The following is a 25,811-nucleotide window of genomic DNA, read 5'->3' as shown; positions in this document are numbered from 1 at the left end:
GTGGGGGAAGGCACTTGTGTGATTTGATCTGCTTCAGGTGGCTGCTACGTACCTTGACTGGTAGTAGGTGGGTAGGGGGAGTGATGATATCATTTGCTGTTCTGCCTCGGGCAGTAAAATGCCTTTGGCCAGCCTTGGTCTACAGGTTTCATTTGAAGGCAAGTGAGTGAGGTGATAGTCCCAGTCCTAGGAGATTTCTATCAGGGACAATCTCTTAGAAGAGATTGGACTTCTATCCTTTTGAGAGCCGTGAAGCAGGGCAGATTTCAGCAGGAGCAATAACCCCATCTTTTGAATACTGTGGTGGAGGAAGCTGAGCATTTGAGTGCTTCAGGCTCTTAAAGGGACAGTTCCCCTTTCTTCATTTGTGGTACATAGGCTGCCATAATCCCATTTTCATAGGAGTCAAATGGATGTAGGGGCTTGAGACCACAGGTGCAAACTGAAGCATGCAAATTTCTACAGAGGGGATAGCAACACTTACCCTGAACTACTGGCCATCTCAGAAGCAGCAAGGAAGCTCTGCTTTAAGGATTCTTTCAGCTGAAAACCAGCAGCTGAAACCTTTCCTGTAAACCTCAAAACTCCATTCCTTGCTGAAAGCTATTCTTTCTATAGGATGCCATAACCAAGGCTAGTAAGGCATTAAGAAGGCAGTAGTATCAAAGAAACTGTTTAGCTGTTGAAACAAGACTACCTGCATGCCGTTCGCCCAGTCCTAGCTGAGCACAGAATTGGAAGAAAATCTATTTTCCTGAGTGTGTTTGTGCATGCAGAGCCCATCTCATGCATAGTTTATCATAAGGCACTCTTGTTTTTATCTCTTCCTTTTCATCATAATGTGTTCCCTAGCCGCCTTAAAATAACTGAGCTTATACCATCTGTAAAGTTTAACAAAAGTTATGTTGTTAATAAAATATGGTACATTTACATAAGTGACATTAATGTACAGTTAATGTAGCAGACAACATTACAGCAATGCAACAGAATCTATAATATTTTTTTTGTACAGATAGCTGAAACAGCTTTTTCAAAATTATTTTCCAGAATTACAACTTTTGGGGATATTCCCAAACAAGCTTGACCTTTTCTGTGATTTCTGGGGTCAGGGAGGGAAATGTGAATTTGTGGGTTCGTTTCTGGTCCAAATTTCAAAAGTGATTGATTGAAGGGTGTATAATCTTACCACCTAGTTTAACAACTGCCTCGGACAGCTACTGTGCAAGAGCCTGTTTGCACTGAGCATTTTTTAACTTTTAGCATTCTGATCCGCTCCCTATTCCTGGCCCACTTACAATATGTGCCGCTCATGAAGTTCCTCCTGGCTTTTTGAAGGGCTGAATTCTTTTACCTGGGCAGCAATGACATTTCAGTACTGTGTGATGTTGGTGTATTATGCAGAAAGATGAAGTAGAGAGAGACAAATGGTTGCAAGAAAGTAGGCTTGATGCCTGAGAAAAGGTGTCTACCTCAGAGTTAATTTTCTCAGCCATAATATGCAAAAGCTCTTTGACCTTTAGCATCCTCAAAACTGATGAAATAATCATTTACAAAGATGCTTAGTTTTATATTGAATGCTCTCCCAACCTCCCAATGACATGTTAAAACGAAAATGCTTCAGCGCGTGAGGAGGGCAGTTCACAGGGTCGGGGAAAAAACTAGATATGATTGTGGAGAAAAACTTCTCTTGCCTCTAAAACATATATTCACACCAAGCAGTCCCACATTTCTATTACACTTCTAGTAACTTCCCTGAAACACTACAGCAGGGGTGGGGAGCCTGTGGCCATCTGGATACTGTGGGACTGCAACTCCCATCATCCCTCAAGACTGGCCATGCTGGCTGGGGCTGATGGGAGTTTGAGGCCAGCAACACCTGGAGATCCACAGGTTCCCCATCCACGCTCTACAAATACATTTGCCACACATCTCTCTCCCCCTTGCTCCTATACAGCTCCCCTCTATCCTTTCCCTCCTTTAGTCTATTAACAATACGCCCTTCACAGAAGAAGCATCGTTCACTTGCAAATCTCTCCCCAAACAGTGAGCGCTTTGCATAGATGGCATGATGTCTCAGTTTTTTAAATATTCCACTCTAAATGTTCATCCAGTAGAGAATGCAAAGGTGGAAGCAACCCTTGACGAAAGTGTTGGGTATGAGCAGTGCTATTTTTCTAGAAAAAGAGGTGCCAGAACTCACCATGAACTCCTCCCTCGTTCTTTTAGAATGGTAATGGCACCCACCTGAGAGGTGCTGGAACTGAGTTCCAGTGAGTTCCAGCTGAAAAAAGCCCTGGGTGTTAGGGAGGAGTTTTGTTCCCAGTTAGCGACTTCCAACCCTGCCTTCTAATTTTCAGTACAGATCAAAGCATTAAGGTACCGATTCAGTTTTGTCACACCCAAACAAGCTGTTGCAACTAGATGTGGTGGAGAATGTACATTCCAACATACTTCGGAATGTGCATCTCCTTCACAAAAACGCAACAGACTGCATGTTTTCCTGCCTGAATGGTTTATACTTGCAGCTTCTAATCCAGCAAGCAAGGTTTCCTGAGCTAGACTGGAGTATTTGCTTTGGGTGTCCGTGCCTATAAATCTCAGCTGCACAGTGAATGGTCAGGTCTTTTGTACTGGGAACTTTCAGCAATCCAGTTGCCGGCGAGGGAAGCCAGCAAATTTGGGCCAAAATCCCGTCTTAGTGCAGTTAGATGAGCAAGTGCTTTGAGCATCCCAGCTTATCCAGACAGGGTCACTGTAGTTCCTCTTGGCAATCACACCCTTGAGGTGATGTAAATGGAATGAAGTCTGCTGGCCAGTGTGGACTGCAAGTCCTGCAGGGGATCCAGACCCTGAACTTTACTGTTCCTGCCGTAGATGAGCTGTTTGAAAGGCTCCTGGTCCAACAAGGCACTCATGTGTTTGAGGAAGAAGCCCTCGCAGAAACAGACTAGTTCCTGGGCACTGTGGATCTGAAAAACAGAAGAGCGTCATGTCAGATTGGCGGATAAGTGGGATTTTTAATGCAGCTGTCAATTATCGCCTCTCTCTCCCCCACCCACTCAGACAGCTTCAGTGTATGGAGAGGCTTAAATGCTGACAGCAAATGGTTAAGAGGATATTAATCCCAGGGTTAAAGAATATTTTCTGTCCCCTGTGTGTGTGTGTTTGGGGGGGGGGGCAGTTCTACTGGGATATTTTAAAGAGGGTAAAAGTCTCCCTCTTTCTAATCCCTTTGTGATCTCCTGCTGCTTGTTGAGCCAAAGTCAAGTAACTCTTAAAGGAAAAGAGCAGCTGGTCAATGAAATAGCCAAGATGATACCTGTTTTGTTATGTGAGGGTGCAATCCATGTGGCACCCCATGACAGCATAATGAGCAGTACCAGATGGCACATGGTATTAGCAGTCAAAGAAATTCTGTGCATATACGATGAGCCTTAGAAAAAGTGGATGTTTAATAAAACACACAAGAGCTACTCTAAGGTACCCTGCTGCTGTGTTAGGAAAGATGGTTCCAGCCCCTGATTATTTATATTCTACTGGGCTGCCACCTCATTGGTAGAAAAACGTTCTGATGATATGTCTTGATAAAAAGTATGTATGATGAGGGAGTCTGTTTCTGGTGTTTCCCTTCCACAGCATCCTTAAAAATATAATATGGACCACCTTCTTCTCAGTTCATAGAAGTGAAAGTTCCAACGAAGAAGCAAGAAATATTTGAAAAAAGGTTGTTGTGTTGGATATACCAGGCCTAGTCACTTGTGTCACCATGATGCAACACCTGCGTCATACCCCGGTTCATGCTGGAGTTATTGCCTGCTTCTTAACATGATTCTGGTGCTTTTAATAATGGGGTGCTGGGCAGAAATTAAACAAGTGACACTTTCCCTAGAAGGAAGATGCAGTGCTGATTGAAAACATCTGCTGAGCATCTACAAGCCATGGAGCTGCTTGTGGAATAGGAATCCTGCCACAGAAAGATAGACCAATGTAGTATTTATGAACAAGGCCTGACAATTAGTTGACTCTAACTTGTTAAGACTACAGTGGTACCTCGGAAGAACTTTGCTTCAGGATGAGAACAGAAATTGTGCTAAGGTAGCGCAGCGGCAGCGGGAGGCCCCATTAGCTAAAGTGGTTCTTCAGATTAAGAACAGTTTCAGGTTAAGAACGGACCTCCGGAACGAATTAAGTACTTAACCTGAGGTACCACTGTATTTGCTGCTGCTGATAACGTGTGCATCATTACAACTACACTGCCTTTCCTCTCCTTAGCTGCACCACTTCACACTGCAAAGGGGAGCTTAGAAGATGGACTGCTAGAAACTTTCTCCACGGCACGATGTACTGACATCCCAGTTTTCCGTGGGTGGCATTCAACTAAATAACTGAGCCAACGCAGCAACTCTTCTGCTTGTGCAATGGGACTTCCCTTCTCTCCTTCCTCTGTGTATACCCCATGCCACCCCCAAATCTGCTCTAGAGGAACAGATGGGGGTGGACATGGTGAGTGGAGTGGGCACAAGTGGGAAGTCATTTCGCTCATTGTATTATTTAATCAAATACCACCCCTTAATGTTCTTCTCTGCAGAGGAGCATCTTGTCTGGGATTGCTCAGCCAACATAATTCAATTACACCATACTTGCTTGTTGTGGACAAGCAAGAAGTGGTGAACTGTGTCCTTTGTGTCCTTCTGGACTTCTCCAAAAGCAAAGCTGTCCAGCCACTGATTGAAACAAAGAGCAAAACTAGATTACTCCTTGCTCTGATCAAGCAGGGCTATTCTTATGTTCACAGCACCTGAAAACACTTGCAAGTCTTATTGAGGCTGAACAGAAGAGGACTTGTCCTTTACCTTGGCATATTTATAGATGTTGACGCAGCTTTCGGTGCTGATGGTTTGGGCGCAAAGTATTTCACAGTGTCTCTGGAGGCCGTCCAACTGGAATAGGCTGGCAGCGGAGAGCAGCTAGTGAGGATGAAAGAGAAGTCACTGAAGATGACAACGGGTGATTGACAAGGGAAGCTGTGCACATCAAGGAAGCAAAACCGAAACTTGTTTTGTTTTTGTACAGCCTTCCAACTTCCTTGCAAAACTGAACTGTGTAATTGGCGCTTTTCCTTATTCTTGAGCTACAGCATTAATGGGTCAGGAAGCATCTCCCAAAGCCTTAATCAAAATGTTCAGCTCTACAGATGGTAGAATCCTCCTTTGAATTGCAGGAGGGTTAACTTGCCTGAAAATGCCCCTGTCATAATTTCTCTTGTCTATTAGAGAGAGAGGAATGTCAGGGAAATGTGCCAGTTAATCCAATATGGACATTAAGTCCACAGATAACACAGAGTAAGATGTAAGAGTGTTTTGGTAGCGTACTATGGCTGTCCCACTTTAGAATGAAGGTGTATTCCCTCACAAAACAAAACAAAACAAAACAAAACAAAACAAAACAAAATGCAATGCAATGCATGTAGGAAAGCAGGGCATTAAGAAGTTTAGTTCAGCTCTCTCCATGGATGTACTAGTTTTACTGTTTACAGAACTTTCTATAGGAGGAACACTTAAAAAATAATTGCTCGGCTATGTGCTGCACAGCAGTAAAATCCAGAATTTAGCCATTTATTTTAAGTATTGGAAATTTTCACAGAGGAGTCCACTCAACAAATAATCCCCACACATATTATGAGGCAGTCCAGTTATGTGGAGTACTGTACTATGTGTGTATCTGAATGGCTGGATCAGGTTTAAGCCCTCCAAAGTTATAGGGAACTGGAATTGTATACCCCACACCTCTCCCCCTCCATCTCCCTGTCCAATAACCTGAATGTCTAATCGCTGTTTCAAATTCCATGTGTATCAGGCTGAACTGCTTATCTTTCCTGCCAGGGCTAATTCTCCTTGATTACTCTCCATATCTCTCAGCAACCTTTCCTCCTGACCACGTAGGCAGTCTTGGCTTTATCTCTAAGACCCCCCTCTCCTTTGCGTTGGTTACACAGCTGTGTCACTTCTCCCCAAAAGCCCTCCAACTTCTCTTGGTCTGGTCAGCTTAAATTCTGCTATGCTCTGGCCATTCACCTGTGTCTAGGATGACTGCCATTTTCTCTCCCTCCCCAATCATTCAGTAGTTTCTCAGTCTATAATGCTGCCTCCAAACTCACTTATCACACTCATCGCTTAGGTAGTGTGAAGCTTCCTTCTTAAAACCCAATTGCTTGCTTCCCTCACAATCTCTGCTCCTTAAACCGAGCCAATCTCAGCCTCCCAAAGGTCTATTGCACTCTGTTGTGACTCTACCCATTATCCCATACACCCTTCCTAAAGGTGCATGTAGTATTTTATCTCCTTCAAATCCCTTCTTTAAATCGCACCCTTGCCATTAGTCCTTGATCCTCCCCTGAGCTTTAAAGGGTTTTAAGTAAGTAAAGCTGCATTTACCCCACATTTCTCTGTTGCCGCCCCTTTCTCTCTTCCCCCCTTTCTCTTTTGTTTCCCTGTTGCCAATTGCAATCTCCTGCCTATTTTTGTCACACTATTATTATTTTTCAGTTAAGGCTCTGTGTACACTGATTGGTACCATAGAAAAAGTTAAAAGTGAACAGCCTTGACCTCAAAGCAAAACAATACAGAATAAAGCAGCATGGAGCAATCCTCAGCTAGTCTAGACCAGCTGCAACACGAGTGTGTCATGGCATGTTTGTGCCATTTTCTTCATAATGAACTCTCCCTACTCATGCTGTGATGCAATATGATCACATTTTGAGTTTTCACACCTGCGCATCGCATTGCTTTTATTTGCTGGATGCTCTTCTAAACTGTGCTTTGTTTCAATGAATCTCACAAACAGGGCAATAAGATACAGGTGGAAACACGGACTAGCCTTTAAAAATAACAGCTTAAAACATCAGGAAGAGAGGTAAGTGGCAAATACAGAGTGAAAAAAAGAAACAGCAGACATATTCCAAAACTGTGGAGCATCTAACCCGGGGTGTGTGGGGAACCTTTGGCCTTCCAGGTGATGCTGAACTATAATTCCCATCACCCTTGCTGATTGGCCATGTTTGTAAATTACAGTGGTACCTCTAGATACGAACAAGATCCATTCCTGTGCCCCGTTTGCATCTAGAGGTAAACAACTAGCGACGGCACATCTGCGCACATGTGCGTCGCTTTTTGCCACTTCTGCACATGCACGTGACGTCATTTTGAGAGTCTGCGCATGCACAAGCGGTGAAACCCGGAAGTAACGTGCTCCGTTACTTCTGGGTTGCTGCGGAGCGCAACTCAAACACGCTCAACTCAAAGCGTATTCAACCCGAGGTATGACTATATAACAACCTGGTTGTAGATTTTGATCTAGCTGGCCCAGTATGTTAAATTGACAAAAATGAACTTCCACCTCACTTGAACCTTGTACTATTTATTTTCTACATAAATGCACAGATTAACTAGTCTACGGGCTCCCCATTTCCAGTCACTGAGCCACAAAGTATCTGTCCTCAGAGTATCACTTTTCCTCATCCTATTATTATTATTATTATTATTATTTATACCCCACCCATCTGGCTGGGCTTTCCCAGCCACTCTGGGCGGCTTCCAACCAAATAATAAAATACAATAGTCCGTCAAACATTAAAAGCTTCCCTAAACAGGGAAGTGCTGTTTTAGTTTCAGAATATATCACATGTGCACTCAGTCTAAACTCTTAGGAAATCATTTGTCAAACAGCACAGTGTGCCTGCAAAGCACAAATTTTGTGGTATAGATACACGTCCTCAATATTATTGATACTAACATTTCTATTCCGCCAGTCCTATGCAGGCAATTAAGAGTTCATCCTTCCACAATGCTTGTTTTTAACCTTTTTCCTTTTAAATTGCTTTTAACTTTTGAAGGCTTTTATTGTATCTTTTTAATGCAAACTGCTTTGAAGTGTGCTTATGGTTTATTGGTATATAAATAAATAAATAATCCTGAACCAGCACAAGATGACAACAGACCAGTGGTTCTGAAACTATTTTTCTCTGGGCTTCATTTTCAGAATAAATATTTGCTCACACCACACCGAATTTCTTATTGATCAGAAATACATTGGAAAACATAAAGAAACAACTCCTAGAAGTGCTTGATTTATAAACACAGAGCACGACTATTTTATAACATGATCATAGGACATCCAGAAAGTATAAAACAATGCAGCTACATAAGAACATGAATCATTCCCAAAATAAATGGCAACGAGGATTGTCCTCAGAATCACTTGATGCTCTTGCTCTCATTTTGAAAAGATCCATTTTCTGGGGGCGGGGGAGAAATCTGTGAAACTATACTATACTATACTATACTATACTATACTATACTATACTATACTATACCATACCATACTATACTACACTGAAATGTTTAAATGTTTCTGTAATTGTCCTTGCATCTTCCTGCCACACTTGCCATCCTCTCCTGCTACACCCTTTGAGAACCATTGCAATAGATTGAAAGGGGTTGGGAGAAATGCTCTCACCTCTAAAATATCAGCAGTAGGAATTTCCATAGATTCTGTTCCTCCATAATATAAATATTGCATCAGCATCTGAAACAGGAACACAGCCAAAGCAGTGAGAAATGCGAACTCGCAGGTTTGCCTTGGGAAACTGTCACACAGCAACTTGGCTCCCAATACAGAAACTTTCAGTGATTATAAATTAAAGCAAGTGCAATATGCAATATTAATTTCCGTGTAAGCTCTTTACTATTCAACTCTGGCGATGGACCGGTCTGGCCAGCAAAGTCTGGATGCAAACATAGCAATTACAGCTCAGCTCGAGATTAAAATACAGAATGTCTCCACTTTGCAAACTGAGCTGCAATTGCATTTTTCCTATATAGCCAAAGCACAAAAAATAAGTGATTGATGGCTGAGGAAAGAGTGCAAATAAACGGATCCTTGTGTCAGTTCTACAGAATGTTACTTTTAGGCTTTCAGTTTTCCAGCCTCAACACATTTTCCCGTAGATCTTTAAAAACAGATCTGGAAAGTGGGAAGAGCTCCTGAGTGCTGGATTTCAGTGGTGTATATTTTTGTTTATATGCCAATGCCAACTCTCCCTTTTCATGACATACTGGACATTAAGGTTTGCAGATGTTTGAAAAAGAGAGTAAAAGTTAAATATTCCAATCCTTTTAACCTTTTGACCATTAAACAGATTCAACACAAAGGCTGCACATTTTCTGACTCTATTCAGACCTCACTTGCTTAACATGGCATAAAAATTATGCCTCGTAACTTCCAGCAGATTTTGGTGACTGTTTACACAAGTACAGTTTGAGCTGTGCTAGGAGTCCCAGTTATCTCTGGTATACATTTGCTGTCATGGACAAAAGTAATAGCAGTTCATCACCAATGCAAAAAGTGACACCATGACATGAAAACTGCTGCTGAGCATTTCAGCAATCTCTGATTCACAAGCTACTTTGTCCACATCAACAAGTAACCGGGGCATGGATTAAAGCGTTTGGTTGGACAGATGAATTTTGGGTAGATCTCAGTTTGATGAATGAATTTTAGAGTTCATTTATATTGGTTTCTTCTTTTGAACATAAGCAAAAGCCGCTTCTTCAGCCAAAATTGTTAATTCTTTTGAATGACAGGTCCCCTAAACCTGAAACTTTGATGCCTCTGACTCATGATGCCTTAAGACTATGATGCCTCTGAATCATACTCAATTTTAGCATTTGAAAAGGGTAACAGTGCAGATTATTCTTAAATACATACCTTGAAGATATTGTACTTCATATCACTAATTTCTACAGTCTTGCTGCCTTGACTGTCTTGTTCAGTTTTATTGGTCATCAGTGTCTTAAACCTGTGAAAGCAGAAGAAAGATTTCAGAAAGAGCCTTTCAAGCTGCATTTGCTTAGATTATTTTTCTATATGTGAAGTGAAAAAAGGGTCTATGGCTTTAGGAGTTTCAATGACACCTTCTTTCCTGATAGAAAAATCCATGTGAGAGGCAGAATTAAAAATATGTAGGTAGAACCATTTTTTTGACTAGCTCCTGGTATATGAAAGAAGTTATGAAGGTCTGATTAAGGTTTAACATGAGACTAGACCAGAAACAAGCCGTGCGATTGCATGCACCCTCCTGCCTCTCATTATTTCCTCTTGTCCTTCAAAGCCTGGTTTTGGCTAATATGTGATCTTATCCAACTCTGGTGAAACATGAAATACTTGCCAATCAGCTGACTGCATCCAAGTACAGACAGTCCCAAAGGGGGTTGCATTTGCATCACTGACTGCAAGCCCTGCTTTCAGCAGGAATGGGCTCCCCTCTGGAGCCCTGATCTAAACTTCCAAAGTGAAACCAATCCCAGTGGAGCTTGGGTTTGGTGTTGAATTTTAAAGGAAATGAATGCCGGGCATGTTTTCCAAGAAACAATCAGGAGCACAGTTTAACCTTCCTGAGGTTGTTCCTTTCCATCAGTACCTTTACTAGCCCTGCACCTGACAACAGGTAATGGGCAGCCGGTTCTAGCTGAAAAAAATGGTCTTGTGGTCAAAACCAGAAGCCATGTTAGGTCTAATGAGACCCACAGGCAGTAGGTTTCCCATGCCTGCTACATACCATATCTAATCTTGTTTAGTCCTGTTCTCCTTGAAAGAAGAAAAGCCTCCCTCTGGCCTTGCTCTCTGCCATTCTGAGCTGCAACCATCCATTAATCCTCCTTCTACAGCTTAAGTATTTCAAGTTATCAATAAAAGCTGAAGAATGGTTCACATGAATGTGTAGATCGGATGTGACAGATACAAAGACTAACACGTATGGAGGAGAATACAGCTGCCAAGACAGCGATGCTTCCTTGCATCCATATTCAAAGAAATGACAGCTTGGCATTGTGAAAAACTAAAATAGGGATTACTTCTTTGAGTTTCAGTGTATCTGAAGAAGTGTGCATGCACACGAAAGCTCATACCAAGAACTGACTTAGTTGGTCTTTAAGGTGCTACTGGAAGGAATTTTTTTCTTTGAGTAAGCAACTCAACCATTCATCTTTCTTGATCTTGGAATGACTCTGCAAAGGTATCATGTGCCACTTCCTAAGTATCTCACCTGTTTGAAGCAGTCACCAGAAGAACTTTGTGTGCATAAAACAGTTTTCCTTCCACTAGAAAAGTAACATCGGACATATCTTTGTTATTTAAAAAGTGAGGATCTGTGAAGGAGAAGGAGAAGAGGAGGAGGAAATGGTTTAGAAAGGCTTTACAGCTACGAAGTCAAAAACAATACTCTCAAAATCTCTGCTGGTGACCATCTTACCTAGGCGTGCTGGAAGTGTCTTCCTGATTTCAGGAATGCCAGGGATGGGGCTGCTTCCATAGCAATGAGTGAAGATAGAGGCAAGTTGCTGGTTGATAGACTCATTCTGTGAATAAGAACGAATGGAGATCATTAGAGCTCTGTAAGGACCAATCTCAGACAGCTAAAAGCTGCCTATTTCCCTTGCTGCTCCCTTACAGTATAGAGAGGAATATAAAGGACAAGGAGGTAAAATTCAGCTCTCTGCAGAGTGTAAGGTTCAATCAGAGCTAATTTTAAATCCATTCTTACTGGAATCTCTCTTTGCTAAGAAAAATACAAATCTGGACCCCACTATGTGAGCTAGATGTCTTTTCTGAAGCATATTGGGATGTGATTCCACAGCTGGGAGGGGTGATTTTTGCAACTAGTTGTGAACTGCTGAATCTGGAGTAAGACTAGGGTCTGTATTATCCTTTTGAAGTGTCTCTCTACTTCTGTATAATGCAGTGTGACTATTTAGATCTTTGCAAATTACATGCATTTAAATTTCCATGTATGCAACTGTGTGGCAGAAAGGCAGAATAAATGTACTTTAGCTAAATGTGTGTGTGTGTGTGTGTGTGTTTTAACGAAATCCTTTTAGAGCAAACTCACTATAGATATCTCAATTACTATTAGAAGGAGGGTCTCTGCCTAGATGGAGACCTTGTTGAGAACTTTTAGATTTGATCCCTGGCAAAATTGTGTTAATCAGGCTCAAGTAAACACAGCATGGTATTGTCCCCTGCTTCCAGAATTAACTGGGATCCTCACATATCACTGATTCCGCCCAAGCAAACTACAGAGCCCTTGGAAGGAGCCAGAGATTTTCTTGAGCCAAACAATGCATATCTGAATATAGTTTTGAAACTGATTACTTTGCTGGTTCTGAGGATTTCAAACATCAGCTGCAGTCCATCATTAACCAGCTCTTCATTGTAGTCTTCTTCTTTAATGGTGACGAATTCCCGTAGAAGATTCTGCACTACTGAGTAACGAGACTGATAAAAAGTTGTTTGGAGTGACTCAATCCACACATGGAGCTTCCATGGGATTCCTGTGGCCATTCATTAGAAAGCAAAAATGATTATTTTACCATGGAGAAAGTTCTGAATTGATGGCAGCAAAAGAAAAGGCAGAAAATACACCCCCCCTTTTTTTTTTGCTGAATCAAACCAAATGATTCTTCTCAATATTCCAACCAGATGTCTCTGGGGTATTTACTTGCAAGGTATGATAGACATAGTGGGTTGTATATAAAACTAGTCCTACTCAGAGCAGACCCACTGAAGTTATAAAGGTAAAGGTAAAGGACCCCTGACAGTTAAGTCCAGTAGCGGATGACTCTGTGATTGCGGCGCTCATCTCACTTTACTGGCCGAGGGAACTGATATTTGTCCGCAGACAGTTTTTCCTGGTCATGTGGCCAGCATGACAGCCGCTTCTGGCAAAACCTTTCTGCCGGAGCGGTACCTATTTATCTATTTGCACTTTTTGGCATGCTTTTGAACTGCTAGGTTGGCAGGAGCAGGGACCAAGCAATGGGAGCTCACCCCATTGTGGGGATTCGAACCGCCAACCGGCAAGCCCAAGAGGCTCACTGGGCCAGTCCACCGTCAAGCAGATCTTGCAGGGGGCCAGACTATATTTTGAAGAAAAAAAAGAATGAATTCCTATGCACCACAAATAACCCAGAGATGCATTTTAAATAAAAGCACACATTCTACTCATGTAAAAACATGCTGATTCCCGGACCGTCCGCTTGCCGGACTGAGAAGGCAATTGGGTCCTTCTCCAGTCCACGGACCTTAGGTTGCCTACCCATGTCCTATACATTGTTTCTAAAACTGAACATTGCTACAACTAGATGTTTACAACAAACACAGTGAGTTCTTTGGCATGGATCAAATTAGGAACAGATGTGAAACGATTTAAAAAAATCTTGGAGATCTGTATTTATTTATTTGCTCTGCTTTTAGAATGTGCAAACAAATGTTAAAAGTTGAGAAATCACAGGGCAACATTCTGTTACTTTGCAATTAGAGGGCCCCCTTTCTACTTCAGAAACACTATAATTAATAAATAAAATATGGATAAACACAGAAATGCAAATATTTCCTCTCTTCACTACTTCTGTTATCTTGCCTTTTAGAATGTAAGCTTTCAGGCAGGTGCTGACTTATTAAAGTTTTATGTAATGTATTCTAGAAACATATTTAGAGGAATTCAACGCTGCACTCTTCTGATCGTTCCAGTGGTGCAAGCATTTTGGCTTGCCAGATAGAGCAATCCCTCACATGCTGTTTCAGAGGTCCTCCCTACCCCTCAGATCCAATTTTGGGAGTGCAGGGGGTACACAGGGGATGACAAAGGGGGGCATCCCACCCGTAAACAGAGGTCCTTGTTCAGGGCTTCTGCTGATGGCACTCAGTGGTTGAATCCCGTCCATTATATTAGATGTAATAAAAAAAATGTTTATAGACACAGAGAGTGGGAATTCCTGTATTTTAAAATTGCAGGCCTTGTTGTTCTTGAAGCAATGTGTCCGGAAATGAGCTCCCCTTACCAAGCGTTCTGAGCTCCATTGTGATGTCGACGTAGCCATGCTCAGCACTGTAGTACATGGCCTCTTGCAAAGCCTTCATCCTGGCTTTGCATAGCTTAACCTGGCCCTCGTTGGAGCTTCCTTGGCTGGAGGTGTCACTGTCCACACCCTCTGCTAAAATCTCTTCCAGCGAGAGGACATCTCCCTTGGACTGCTGCGGCTGGGTCAAGAGCTTGCGCAGAACATTTCTACAATAAAGGAAAATGAGAGATGCTATTCACGGTTGGGTGTGGTATCCCAACAGGTTCTCTTCAGGTGTTCAGATCCTGTGTTTGTTAAACATGGGGTGTGGAGGGTGGGGGATGAGAGATGAGTGTGCTATAGCAATATTCCCCATCGAACCTGTGGCCCTCCACAAGTTGCAGAGTGACTGTCTGAAGAAGAGAGCTTCCTGTACCCATGGAGGCTCCACACAGATCTTGAAAACCCCATTACAGTGGTACCTCAGGTTACGAACTTAATTAGTTCCAGAGGTCCGTTCTTAACCTGAAACTGTTCTTAACCTGAAGCACCACTTCACCTAATAGGGCCTCCCGCTGCTGCCACGCCGCTGCCACGCAATTTCTGTTCTCATCCTGAAGCAACGTTCTTAACCTGAGGTACTGTTTCTGGGTTAGTGGAGTCTGTAACGTGAAGCGTCTGTAACCTGAGGTACCACTATATTCTAAAACACACAAGAATGTACTCCATGGGTACAGAAGTTTCCCCACTTCAGAAGATTGCCCTCCTGCTTGTGGAAGGTGATCCCAATGGCAACTGGAATGGCGGTGGCAGAGCTAGCATGCTCATTGTCCCCTCACCTCTTTACTCAACATGTACAGGTATTGCCTGAAGAGGGCTATAAAGTATGAGCTCATTCCAGGTTATGAGAGAAGTTTGGGTTAATAGACCCTTATCTCCACAGATATGCTTTAAAGATGGCAAAGTGCCTTTTCATATCAGCAGGATAATTATAAAAACAGAATTCAACATTAAATCCTTTCAGTGCTTGAATACTTATTGTTTTGTCCATAGGCTATCTATGTTTCCCACCCACCTACCCCAATTTGTATCCCCTTTCTTCCTCCAAAGAGCAAGAGAAGCATCCATGGGTTCATCTTCCTTTACCATCATAACAATCTTCATAGCTCAGCAGGTCCACATTCCACTGCACCACACAAATTTACACGACAGCCACACCAACTGTTAGTGGTTGATCCAAATTACTGCTTGCCGCTGTTCTCTCTGCGCACAAGCTGGGCACATGACGTTTTCTGTATGACTACAGAGGGCACAAATTTATCTCTCCTGTATGCTCTCCTTGTGCATTTTTTCCAGAAAGAAGCAACAGATAGGGAAATTTTCTGCTGCTTTTCCCTAGTGAAGAAGTAATTGATACTCCGTAGTTCAGGTACCCATGATTTTAGCATAGGTGTGATTGGGGGAGTGAAGTCAAAAGCAAAATATAGCAGCAGAGACACGAGCTCACAATCTTCCTAACTTAGGACTTATCTCACATAAAAATGTTGTTTTCTTCTGTGTTTGTAAACTTTTTAAAAACTACTCTGTTAATGTCAATGTCAGGATGCTGTCAGAAATTCCTGTTGCCCAGGAAAGTATAAAGACAAATTAAGATTTCTTGCCGTCCTTTTTTATTCAGTATTTACAGTGAGAGGCTATTGAGCCCAGCCTCTTGGATAATGGCATTGTCCCGAGTGAATCTCCACCCTCCGTCTCTCCCACCTCCTCATTCGTCATTCTCGTCATCTCCTCTACGGGTGCTGCTACGTGCTCTCTGTCTCGGAGTTCTTTGCTCTCCTACTTTCAAGGCTCTCTGGGTTCTGGGAGATGAAGGGGCTGGAATACTTTCTAACAACAACATGTCAGCTGGGTGTTGTTCTGGTTCTTCCATGATTTCTCAACTTCCTCCCTCATCTGCCTCTAAGCTGCTACCTCCATCAAACCCCTGTCATAAATCTATACTGTCTTCCTCCTCCCTGGAAGTGTCGGGATGGGGAGGCGGTCTCCACTTTTCCTCCTCTGCCCAGTCCCTGACAGTCAATGCCAATGAAGTTCATCCTTATTGTGCCTATATTGAAGAGGGCAGAGCAGTGGCTAAGAGAGTGTGGGTCATGCCAGCCCTGCAAAATGCCCCTGGTCTTGTTATACCCATATTGCTGGAGGAAGAGGGGAGATAGTGTACAACCACCTTGAAGTACATTCCATTGCTGTTGACTTGGCATTTTAAGCATCATTGTCTGGAGATGAGTGCCTGTCTATGAGGTTTACCTGTGTCCGTGTGCAGCGGCGTGGCTAAAGCAATTCATGTCCTCGTGAAGCGATGATGACATCCCATTGGCTTCCAGCATGCTTAGAAGGGGATCTGCTCCCCGGCTCAGTAGCAAGCTGACTAGCTCATAATTGCCTAGAAAGACAAACCATTTTACCTTTATTGGCATTTTCAAAGGATATACTATACTGTATAGAAACCATCTGATTTATGTATTCATTCATAGAGAGAAAATGGCTTATAGTTTAACTGATGCACAACACACATTAAAATGCTGTACAGTAAATGACACACAGCTGAGAAACAATCCAGGTATAAAAGAACACACATATGGCCAGTTCACATATTGTGAGCAGAGAATCCTGTACGTAGGGTGGGGCACGTCCCACTGAGTGTACAAGAAAATGTGCAGTCTAGGAAATGAGTATACAACTTTGTACATTTGTACAGCAGATACCTATGACCATTCCCCCTGAAATAGGATGAAGAAGACTGGATGGACATGCCTCCACTTGGGTCACACACAGCCTTGTACAAATCGCGCAACTTACACATCATCCCAGTGCCCCACTGTGCACACAGAATGCTCAGTCAGCAGTTGCATGACAGCAGCTGTTAGCTTAAAAATATTGAAGGGTGCGGGAACAGATGCGTTTGGCAGTTTTGAAAACATTGCTTTTTCCCACTTTTATGTGTTTTGACACCTACTGCGCATTAAGAGAGCAAATTCCTGCTTCTGGGGAGTGAAAATGCAACGCTTGCTCAGACTTGCCTGCTGCTGAAGCCAGCTGGAGTGGGGTCTCTGCATAGTTGTCCTCTCCACTGTTCACAGCGGAGCCTTCGACGTGGGCTCCAGCATCCAGGAGCAACTGCAAATGCCCAGTAGGAATAAACAACTCAAGAAACAGAGCAACAGAAAAAGTAAAAGAGTAACCTCCCTCGGCAGAAATCCACTACAAAATCATAACTCTACTTACGTATCCCTCTGGATATGGAATCTTCAGGTTACGGCCACGGCAAACCCGGAATTGTATACTTCCGGGTTTTGCTGCACGCGCATGTGCAGAAGTGCTCAATCATGCCGTGTGTGTGTGCAGAAGCACACCTCTATTTATGTTATTTTTGGGGTGCGAACGGACCCCCGGAACGCATTAAGTTCGTATCCGGAGGATCCACTGTACTAGGCTCATAGCATCCACCTCTCTTCTTATTGGAGAATGCTGTGCAGAAAACTCCTTCAAGTTTACTTATGTTTACTGCCTTCTTGTTACCGGCTCTAAAGGTCTCAGTGAGAATGTTCTTCAATGAAACATTACAAAAATAGGAAAAAGGGAATGCTGTCATTAAAAGGAGCATTTTGATTTGTACTTCTGAATATTCCTCAAAGTTGCAAGTGGCAGTTACACAACTACCACTGAGTAATCCAAGCATGTGTGTCCATAGGATCTGCCCACATTGTGTTTACTCTGATATCAAGGAAATAAACAGCTATAAACAGCTAGAGAGCCAGTGTGGTGTAGTGGTTAAGAGCGGTAGTCTCCTAATCTGGGGAACCGGGTTCGCGTCTCCGCTCCTCCACATGCAGCTGCTGGGCGACCTTGGGCCAGTCACACTTCTTTGAAGTCTCTCAGCCCCACTCACTTCACAGAGTGTTTGTTGTGGGGGAGGAAGGGAAAGGAGAATGTTAGCCGCTTTGAGACTCCTTAAAGGGAGTGAAAGGCGGGATATCAAATCCAAACTCTTCTTCTTCTATCTGACTTTTAGAAGACATCTGAAGGCAGCCCTGTTTAGGGAAGTTTTTAATGTTTGATCTTTTATTGTGTTTTTAATATTCTGTTGGGAGCCACCCAGAGTGTCTGGGGAAACCAAGCCAGATGGGCAGGGTATAAATATTATTATTATTATTATTATTATTATTATTATTATTATTATTATTTCAGAATCGGTCCTACAATTAATTCCCATGGGTCACTGGAGACACCTGAAAAACAGAGCTTCCAAAGATTAAATGTTTACCACTGAACAACAGGGAGTGAGTAAACATTAATTGCAGTTAACAAAAACATGGCTTAGAAAGCCCAAGGCTTCATTTCTTCTGAAAGGTTCTGTTGACAGGATTCTCAGCAGTGTCTCTGGGGCAAAACACGCTTATTATCATTGCATGTGTAAATTAAGTGTGCCCGGCCTTTGCAATACTAAAGAGTGCACTGGCAATGTTCCAAGTCTTTGAAGGCAAAATCTCATTTGCATGGACATTTGCATTTATGTATAATTCGAAATTGAATGAACTCTGTCCACAATTGCTTGCTAACTTATGTGAACAGAAATAGCAGAAACAGGAAAATCTCTACCCATGACTGACTACTTGTTGTTGTTCATTTTAAATTCCTATTGACATTAAAGGGAGAAGATAATAGTATTTCAAGAGCCCAAAATACATCACTGGACCCAAATTCTACGAAGCCTTTGACCACAACACAGACAATATAAGCAGAAAGAGGACTTGCACAAGGCAGCAGCTGACATGTTTGGGAGGGTAAGGAATGACCAACACTGGTTTTTCCAATGACATATTAAAGAAACATTTCAAACATGTTGCTTTGCAACTTCTGGATATATTGTTATATTTCATTAATCTAATTTTTAATATGTAGACACATCCTAGCTACCAAATATACTTATCAAGATATCTGTTCATATTGCCTCCTCATTATCTTGGAAGAAGAAATTAAACAAATAAAAGCTAGTTATAAATGGAGCATCATTCCTTATTCAGTGTGGAGGCACTCTTACCTGGAAGTAAGCCCCACTGAAGTCAATGGGACCTACTTCTGGGTAGACATGTATGGAATTGTGCGGTAAATTGAAATTCTGCATACACTTCCAACTAGACCCACTTAGGATCATACTGCAGGCATTCTTTTCATTACTTGGGAAGAGGGAGGAAACTTTTAGACTTATCTTCTCCATGTAAAGGTCAATTCTGCTAGAACTACTGGAAGAGCCTGGAGAAGCACAACCAGTGCGATGCCACCATTTTATAAATGCACAAATGATTTTACATATATTCTTCCCATATCCTGATATAACTAATAACTGCAAGAGGATTTGGATTTCCAGATGTCTCTATTGTCCTGCCGTAACTAAGCATGTGATCAATCCTGATTTTAAAACAATCATATTGTGGACAGATCCCTTGGAAATATTTCATTTTTTTGATCAATGATGGTACCTTTGCAACTGGTCCATGAAAACTTTAAAAACATTCAGATAAACAAATAATGAGGAGCAAAACATTATATGAACAAATGTTATGCCATATTTATACTACAGACATAGCATGTCAGCACTGCAAACTTGCTGAATTTTCCTTCCTTCTGGAAAGCTGGGAAGTAATGCAAAACTGATATAAGTTTATTAGTTTGGTATATTTGTTGGAGATGCCAAAGATCATGTGTTGAGCTGAAAAATAAAGTCAACTTATAATACTGATGATCTGTCTGCAGATCCAGTCCTAATTGCTGTTGGGTTATGTGAAAGATTTAATATACTGGAAAGATAAAGAAGTTGTAATATATTTTTTAACAGAGAGACATATGATAATCTGTCATAACTGGGGAAAAGTAAGAAGTTCTACCTTGGATGAATGGATTTTGAGGTTTGGGGAATTAATGAATGTAGCAAAATTGACTAATATCCTGAGGGTGAGGGAAGGTCTTCAAATCAATAACTTGGTTATTGAAAAATGGAGTGTGTTTGTAATGTAATACAACGCAAGGAAATATTCGACCACATACACTATTAAGTATATTATAAATGTAATATATAGACAAAATATAATGATCACATGAAGTCTTTTTAGGAGTAAGTTTATTATATGTTGTTATTTGTGTGATGACCTGGTACTGCTGTTATTAAAAAAAAACACTATTCTCTATCCTGTTTGTGTTTAATAATAATAATAATAATAATAATAATAATAATAATATTTACAGGATAGATATGTGTTACAAAAGCAACAAAAGCAACAAAAGCAACTAGTTTCTGAACTTGGATGCCCTGCATCTCCATTTTGTTTCTTGTTATTTCAAACTGCAGATTGACAACTTGTCTTTTGCTCACCTGAACTACAGAGATATGTCCATGTAACACAGCAAAGGTGAGTGCAGTCCAGTGCCGGCTATCAGGATGAACTGATGGGTATCGGGAGGAACTACCAGGGACCTAGGAAAAATTGAAAGAATGTTTAGCCACTGCCATCTTTCTTCTCCCCTTAGAAATGCCTGGGAGTGGCACTTCCCTAGTAAATTACGGCCCCTGGGAGTGACAGGCTGACACGACTCAGAAAGTACTGCCAACACCAATCAGTGTATTCAATCCCTTGGGTTTTTCTACTGCATCTACTGGTTTCCTTCAGAGGCTGCTTTTGCAGGGAGGAAACATTTACTCCCTCTATTTCCCCATTACTATGCCACTGTTAATCATGATCTCATCTGTGGCAAGCTTTGAAGGTGATTTAAGCTTTATTGCTCTAGAATCCATAACAATTATTTTTCAGAGAAGGAAATCTCTCTCTCAGAATGGCCTTCAGTACATGCAATCGTCCTCAAACAAGACACTGTTTCTGAGGGATAATAAGCAATGGTTCTTGGTCAGGCCTTAAACTGGCAGCATCCCTGGGTTCAGTCTTTACTTACTGGTATATCTAGATTTGCACCAGCATCGATCAGCATCTGGACCATGGCTTCATCACCAGCAGAACAGGCATACATGAGTGGAGTCATACCCTTTAAGGACAAAGCATGTGGTCATCAAAAAGCCTGCGATTCAGATTCTCACATGGAGTTTATAGGCACACTTTTGAGCCTTATCTGGGGATACTAACTGCATGAGACAGAATAGCATAAGGGAGAGAGGGAAGAGCATGCTAGGTCTGCTCCCCTGTCCCATTGTCACTGCCCATCCTCATCACCCCCCAGGAATTGGAGGCAAAGGTCTGCACTAGGGAACTGGTCCTACTTGGGAGAACTCTGCAAGAAGAATAGGCTCCCCTCTTCACACAACCAACTGGAGCCCCTGAAATGGCAGCAGGATACAGTCATTTTGCCTTCCCTTTGTCAACATGTCCATAATGGTTGACAACCTCTAAAGAACATCCGTGGAGTGAGGGGTGTGTGCCTGCTGATGTTCTTGTTGCTGCTGTGTTGCCCCATGAGAAATTTTACTCGGTTGCTGCTGCCCATGAAATTGCCTCTGTCCGCCAATCCCCAGAATGTGATAATGGTGGGCAGAAACAGGAAGCAAGAGTATCAGTTCTCATGAACTGGAACGTCCTCTGCAACTTAGAATCATAGGGCTACAGAGCTGGAAGAGACAGTGTCTGAGCTATCTCAGTAAGTGCTTTGTATACTGATCTGCCCAATTAATTTTAGATACACCCCCATCCCCAGACCCCGTCCTTCTACATACTTGATCGTCCATTGTATTGACCCCTTCCGGACCCAATGCTTCTATAGCTTGGTTGATCAAGTCAGTCCTTCCACAGTTCAGCATTCGAAACCCCAAATCCTGCTGGAATTTTTCAGTGGCGGCCTTTGCATCCATTCTCCGGAAGGAACTGAAGCAGCATTCAGGCCTGTTGGGGACACATAGCCAGAAAATATAGCTGCAATTTTAAGCAGTGCATTACTGGTTTTAAAGAGAGGCGTATTATTAATATTAAAGGGGGTTGTATTATTACCATTATGATTATTTATAGTCCTGAATTTCAGCAGAAAATCAGAGTTGTCTTATATCTTTACTATATGGAACAGTCTCAACTACCCCATCCCATCTCCTTGAATAATAGGACTTTCCCCCTGCTCCCCCTATGCATTTCACACATCTTCCCCATATCAGCTCCAGAGGGTTGTGGGAACCCCTAGAATATATTTAGAAGAGGTGTGGAGAAGGTGAAGAGGGTGGGGGGAATGTGGTGTTGTGCAAGCAGAAATCCTTGCGCTGGTCTGAACTTTCACAGAGGGCCACATTGGCCACCACCTATGGTCTACACTTTAGGTAGGTGGGAATCATATTTCTGAATGCTCCCCCATATGAAAGCTCTATACTCTTAGAAAACTGGCATTAGTGAGCAAGCTTTACTATAATGTCTCGTTCCAGAATGCTAGTTTTGTGCTTGCAAGATTTTTTTTTACATCGTGAAGCAATAAAAAATGGCACTAACCATCTGCGGCCCAAAGATTTACAATGTAGTCTATAGCATGCTGCTGCCCTTTTTAGACTAGCTCTAACACACTGGACCATGTGACAGTCCTCTTGCATGCATGGCCAGCACATTCATTTGATGCAGTCTTCTGTGTAGGCAAACTGGGCCAGTTAAACTGAAATGAACGAGTAAGGTCGCACGGTGAGAAAGAAGGATCTTTATGAAGCCATCTGAGCTGTCATTTATATATTGTCTTGTATTTTTACCCCACCTTTTTTCCATCATAGAATCCACAGCAGCACACATGCCGTTCTCCAGCAGTCTCCCAGCCAAACACCGACCAGACTAGGAGCTGCTTAGTTTCAGCAAGTTGACAGCCACATCAACATGCTTGTTCTATTATTTGTTGCAAGTTTCCTGCTTTTATTTTATTTTTTACTACCTTATAGGATGTTTGTGAAGATGCATTAAGGTCTACTGTTGGGCAGAAGGGCTTTAGAAATCTTGCTGTGTGATATTTTATTCTATTTTTAGTTTCAACTTCCTATTAAAGAATTTGTTCCATAAAATATAGCACTCTATTAATTTCACAACGTCTCTCTCTTTCTGAGATTAATGTTAGCTTGACTAAGAAGAAAGAAATCTTGCAGTGACTTTTGAGCAATTCATTCATCTGACTACCTAAGGGAAATGCTAATATTTCCCCCAGTGCATTTCATCTAACTATCTTAATGCTCAATAAAAAAAGCACGATTAATCTTTGCAGTACCTTTCTTCTCATAATGAATACTAAACCTTTTACGAGATTTACAAATGGTCACACTGGAGGATGTTTGATAACTTGTCCACAGCCAAGCAGGGACTCAGCAGCAGCATCCAATAGAAGGTTGTGAGATAAATAAAACCCTTCCTTCGTGCATAAGATGTATTTATAATCAGCAGCAAACACTGCGCTGAGCAGCAATAAATAGTGGAATTAATCTCATCATCAAAATCATTGTATAGAAATATTTAGATTTCTATACAATCTAAATATTTTTCGTATTTAAAGACGATTGTGGCAGTTGTGTGATGCCAGGACCGCTGCCAGCGCCTGCAAAACTGCCAGAGTATAAATAGTGTCTGAAACACAGATGGCTGTTTACTATGAGTTTATCTACAGTCTGCAAGGGGAAGAGTGGGGAACCATGTTCAGGCTGAGGGCTGCATCCCCTTCTGGGAAACTTCCTGGGTGCCACATGCCAGCACTGAGCAGGGCAAGGGGCAAAGGTGGACAGAGCAACAACTGTGGATTTTAATAATCATCATCATTATTTATACCCCACCCATCTGGCTGGGTTTCCTTTGTGCAGCAGGCTGCTCTCCCCATACACCTGCACAACCCTTTTAGTCTTCATTCAGGCAAGTAAGAAGCATCTTTAAAGACACATTCCAGGCAGGCAAAAACACTCCAGGATGATGCAAAGCAGGGCAGGAAGAGGGCTGTGGCCTGGGAATGTGGCTGCAGAGGCTGAGAAGAGATCCAAGGACCAGATATTTCCATTTATATGTGGCACACGCACTGGGACACCGGGGCCCATTTTAAGTTCCCAGTGTGTGCATTCTATGCCAAAGTCATGCATGTGCCAAATGTGATCATTTGCATGTGTGTGAATGCTATTTCCCTACATGGTCGTGTCCCGCCCCCCCGTGTAAGCCCATATGGTGTCGCTTACCCATCTCAATCCAGTCCATGATAAAAGTAGGTAGATGGAAGAGCATGAAAAGTTTTGAGCCATTGCTGTAGTTTCCCAAGTTTGGGATTTTTTGCTACCAATCCTTTGTGTATTCACTCAAAATAAGTGCCACTGACATGACAGGGACAGGCAAGCCCATTGGTTAAATGTCTGCCCAGTTTACACAGATCACGTGTCTGATTTCAAGCACACATGAAAAGGGGGCACCCATTTTTGATTCTATCTCAGAAAATAGTACCTCTTAGGAGGAGTAGCCAATGTGGTGATCTCCAGTTCTTGGAAGACCCCAGTTCCCCTCGCCCCTCACCATTGGCTCTGCTGGCCAGGACAGAAAATAGTTAAGAGTCCAAAAACTTTCCGAAGGGAATATGCCCCTCAAAAGAAAAAGGAAAAGGTTCTCTGCCCATTGTGTACGGTATTTCGCTAGTGTGAAATGACTCTTAATGGCAAAGGATGATCCTGAAGTTTAGGTACACACACACATCCATTGCAACATTGGACAAACTTCAGTCTTCTGCATGTGTGTGTAGAAATTGTCTGAAACCTACAAGCTGCACAAGATTACCCAGTGATTGAATTTAGCAGAATTTTTTGGATTGTTTTTGGTCAAGCAATAAAAGCACAATACTTACTTCAGCTGCCGAGGTTCACAGTCCAAGCCAGGTAAGAGTAGCCTGGCCGTCTGCCTTATATCATCGCTGTCCACTGTTAAACTCCTCCGGTGCTCAGCATACGTTATAGCAACTCGCATCCATTCCATCAGTGGGGGAAGAAGCATGAATGGCCTTCAGAGAGAAAGGGAAGTCCCATTAGACCTCATGTGATTGTTATCTGGGCCAAATATATTTCAAAGTGCCCTAGAAAGTTAGGAATCTTATTCACTTCCGAAAAATTTCTTCTTAAAACTCCACACTTAGCTTCAAACTGGAAAGTAAGCTTTCTTTGACATCAATGGGAGCTACTTTCAAGTAACATACGATTTGGGGCCTTTGCATGCAGATTGGCAACCTGTATGTTCTGCAGGTAGGAAGAACTGCATTTGAAATAAACAGTACTCCTGTAGATACACCAGGATTTATCTTTTTAAAAATCCACTTAGAATTGAGGTGTTTAAGAATGTGTGCTGTGAGTTCCTACTTAAAATACTGCCTGAGCCATGAACTCAATAGCTGGCCCACACAAAACTGTCCCCAATTGCAGTATTTTGTTTTCCATTGTAAGAAATCATTCACTTACATGGGGAATAGTGAAATGATGCGCTCTGGGTCACCACTAAATATGATTTCTAACTCTCCAGTCACTGATGAGTGAGCCTTCTTTTGTTTACCTGGCCTCTGATGGTATGTACTTATTAGTCAACTCAAGAAGGAGAGTATAGTAGAAACTTCCCCCTATTTATTATCATTATTATCACTTCTCTTACCAGTGCACTGCCTCAGAACTAGAAACACCAAGACTGATTTGTTTTGTTCCACCGAAAGAATGAAGCTGCCCTTGCTGATAGGCTTACAGATGCCAAGTGTATATTTTAAAGAAACATATTCTCAAATCCAATTCAGTATGTTTTATGCTAGAAAAATATGCTTCCCCTTTGAGCAATTGATCCGTGGGGCTAAGAGGATAGACTTCTTCCTACCCTTTAAAGTTCAGATCAGAAAGGTGGGGGG

The 25,811-nt window shown here is 42.2% G+C and overlaps 1 protein-coding gene across 1 annotated transcript in view; it reads right to left on the bottom strand.

Annotated features, from left to right (window-relative positions):
• Window positions 1–884: 884 nt before the first annotated feature.
• Window positions 885–25,811, bottom strand: part of ABTB2 (ankyrin repeat and BTB domain containing 2) — a 152,513-nt gene continuing 127,586 nt past the window's right edge. The window contains exons 4-17 of the mRNA XM_083749927.1: window positions 24,777–24,929; window positions 21,673–21,838; window positions 20,901–20,990; window positions 20,326–20,427; window positions 16,976–17,072; window positions 16,203–16,338; window positions 13,896–14,122; window positions 12,208–12,386; window positions 11,309–11,414; window positions 11,102–11,204; window positions 9,766–9,856; window positions 8,515–8,583; window positions 4,854–4,967; window positions 885–2,969 (exon numbers count right to left, since the gene is read on the bottom strand). Coding sequence (XP_083606053.1) covers window positions 2,772–2,969; window positions 4,854–4,967; window positions 8,515–8,583; window positions 9,766–9,856; window positions 11,102–11,204; window positions 11,309–11,414; window positions 12,208–12,386; window positions 13,896–14,122; window positions 16,203–16,338; window positions 16,976–17,072; window positions 20,326–20,427; window positions 20,901–20,990; window positions 21,673–21,838; window positions 24,777–24,929 — 1,831 coding nt within the window. The 3' untranslated portion in view covers window positions 885–2,771. The remainder of the gene's footprint in view (window positions 2,970–4,853; window positions 4,968–8,514; window positions 8,584–9,765; window positions 9,857–11,101; window positions 11,205–11,308; window positions 11,415–12,207; window positions 12,387–13,895; window positions 14,123–16,202; window positions 16,339–16,975; window positions 17,073–20,325; window positions 20,428–20,900; window positions 20,991–21,672; window positions 21,839–24,776; window positions 24,930–25,811) is intronic.

This window comes from Podarcis gaigeae, assembly GCF_964106915.1.
Source record: "Podarcis gaigeae genome assembly, chromosome: 1".
Lineage (NCBI taxonomy): Eukaryota > Metazoa > Chordata > Lepidosauria > Squamata > Lacertidae > Podarcis > Podarcis gaigeae.
Note: the sequence above shows the minus strand (reverse complement) of the source record. Positions and strands in the feature narration are given on the sequence as shown.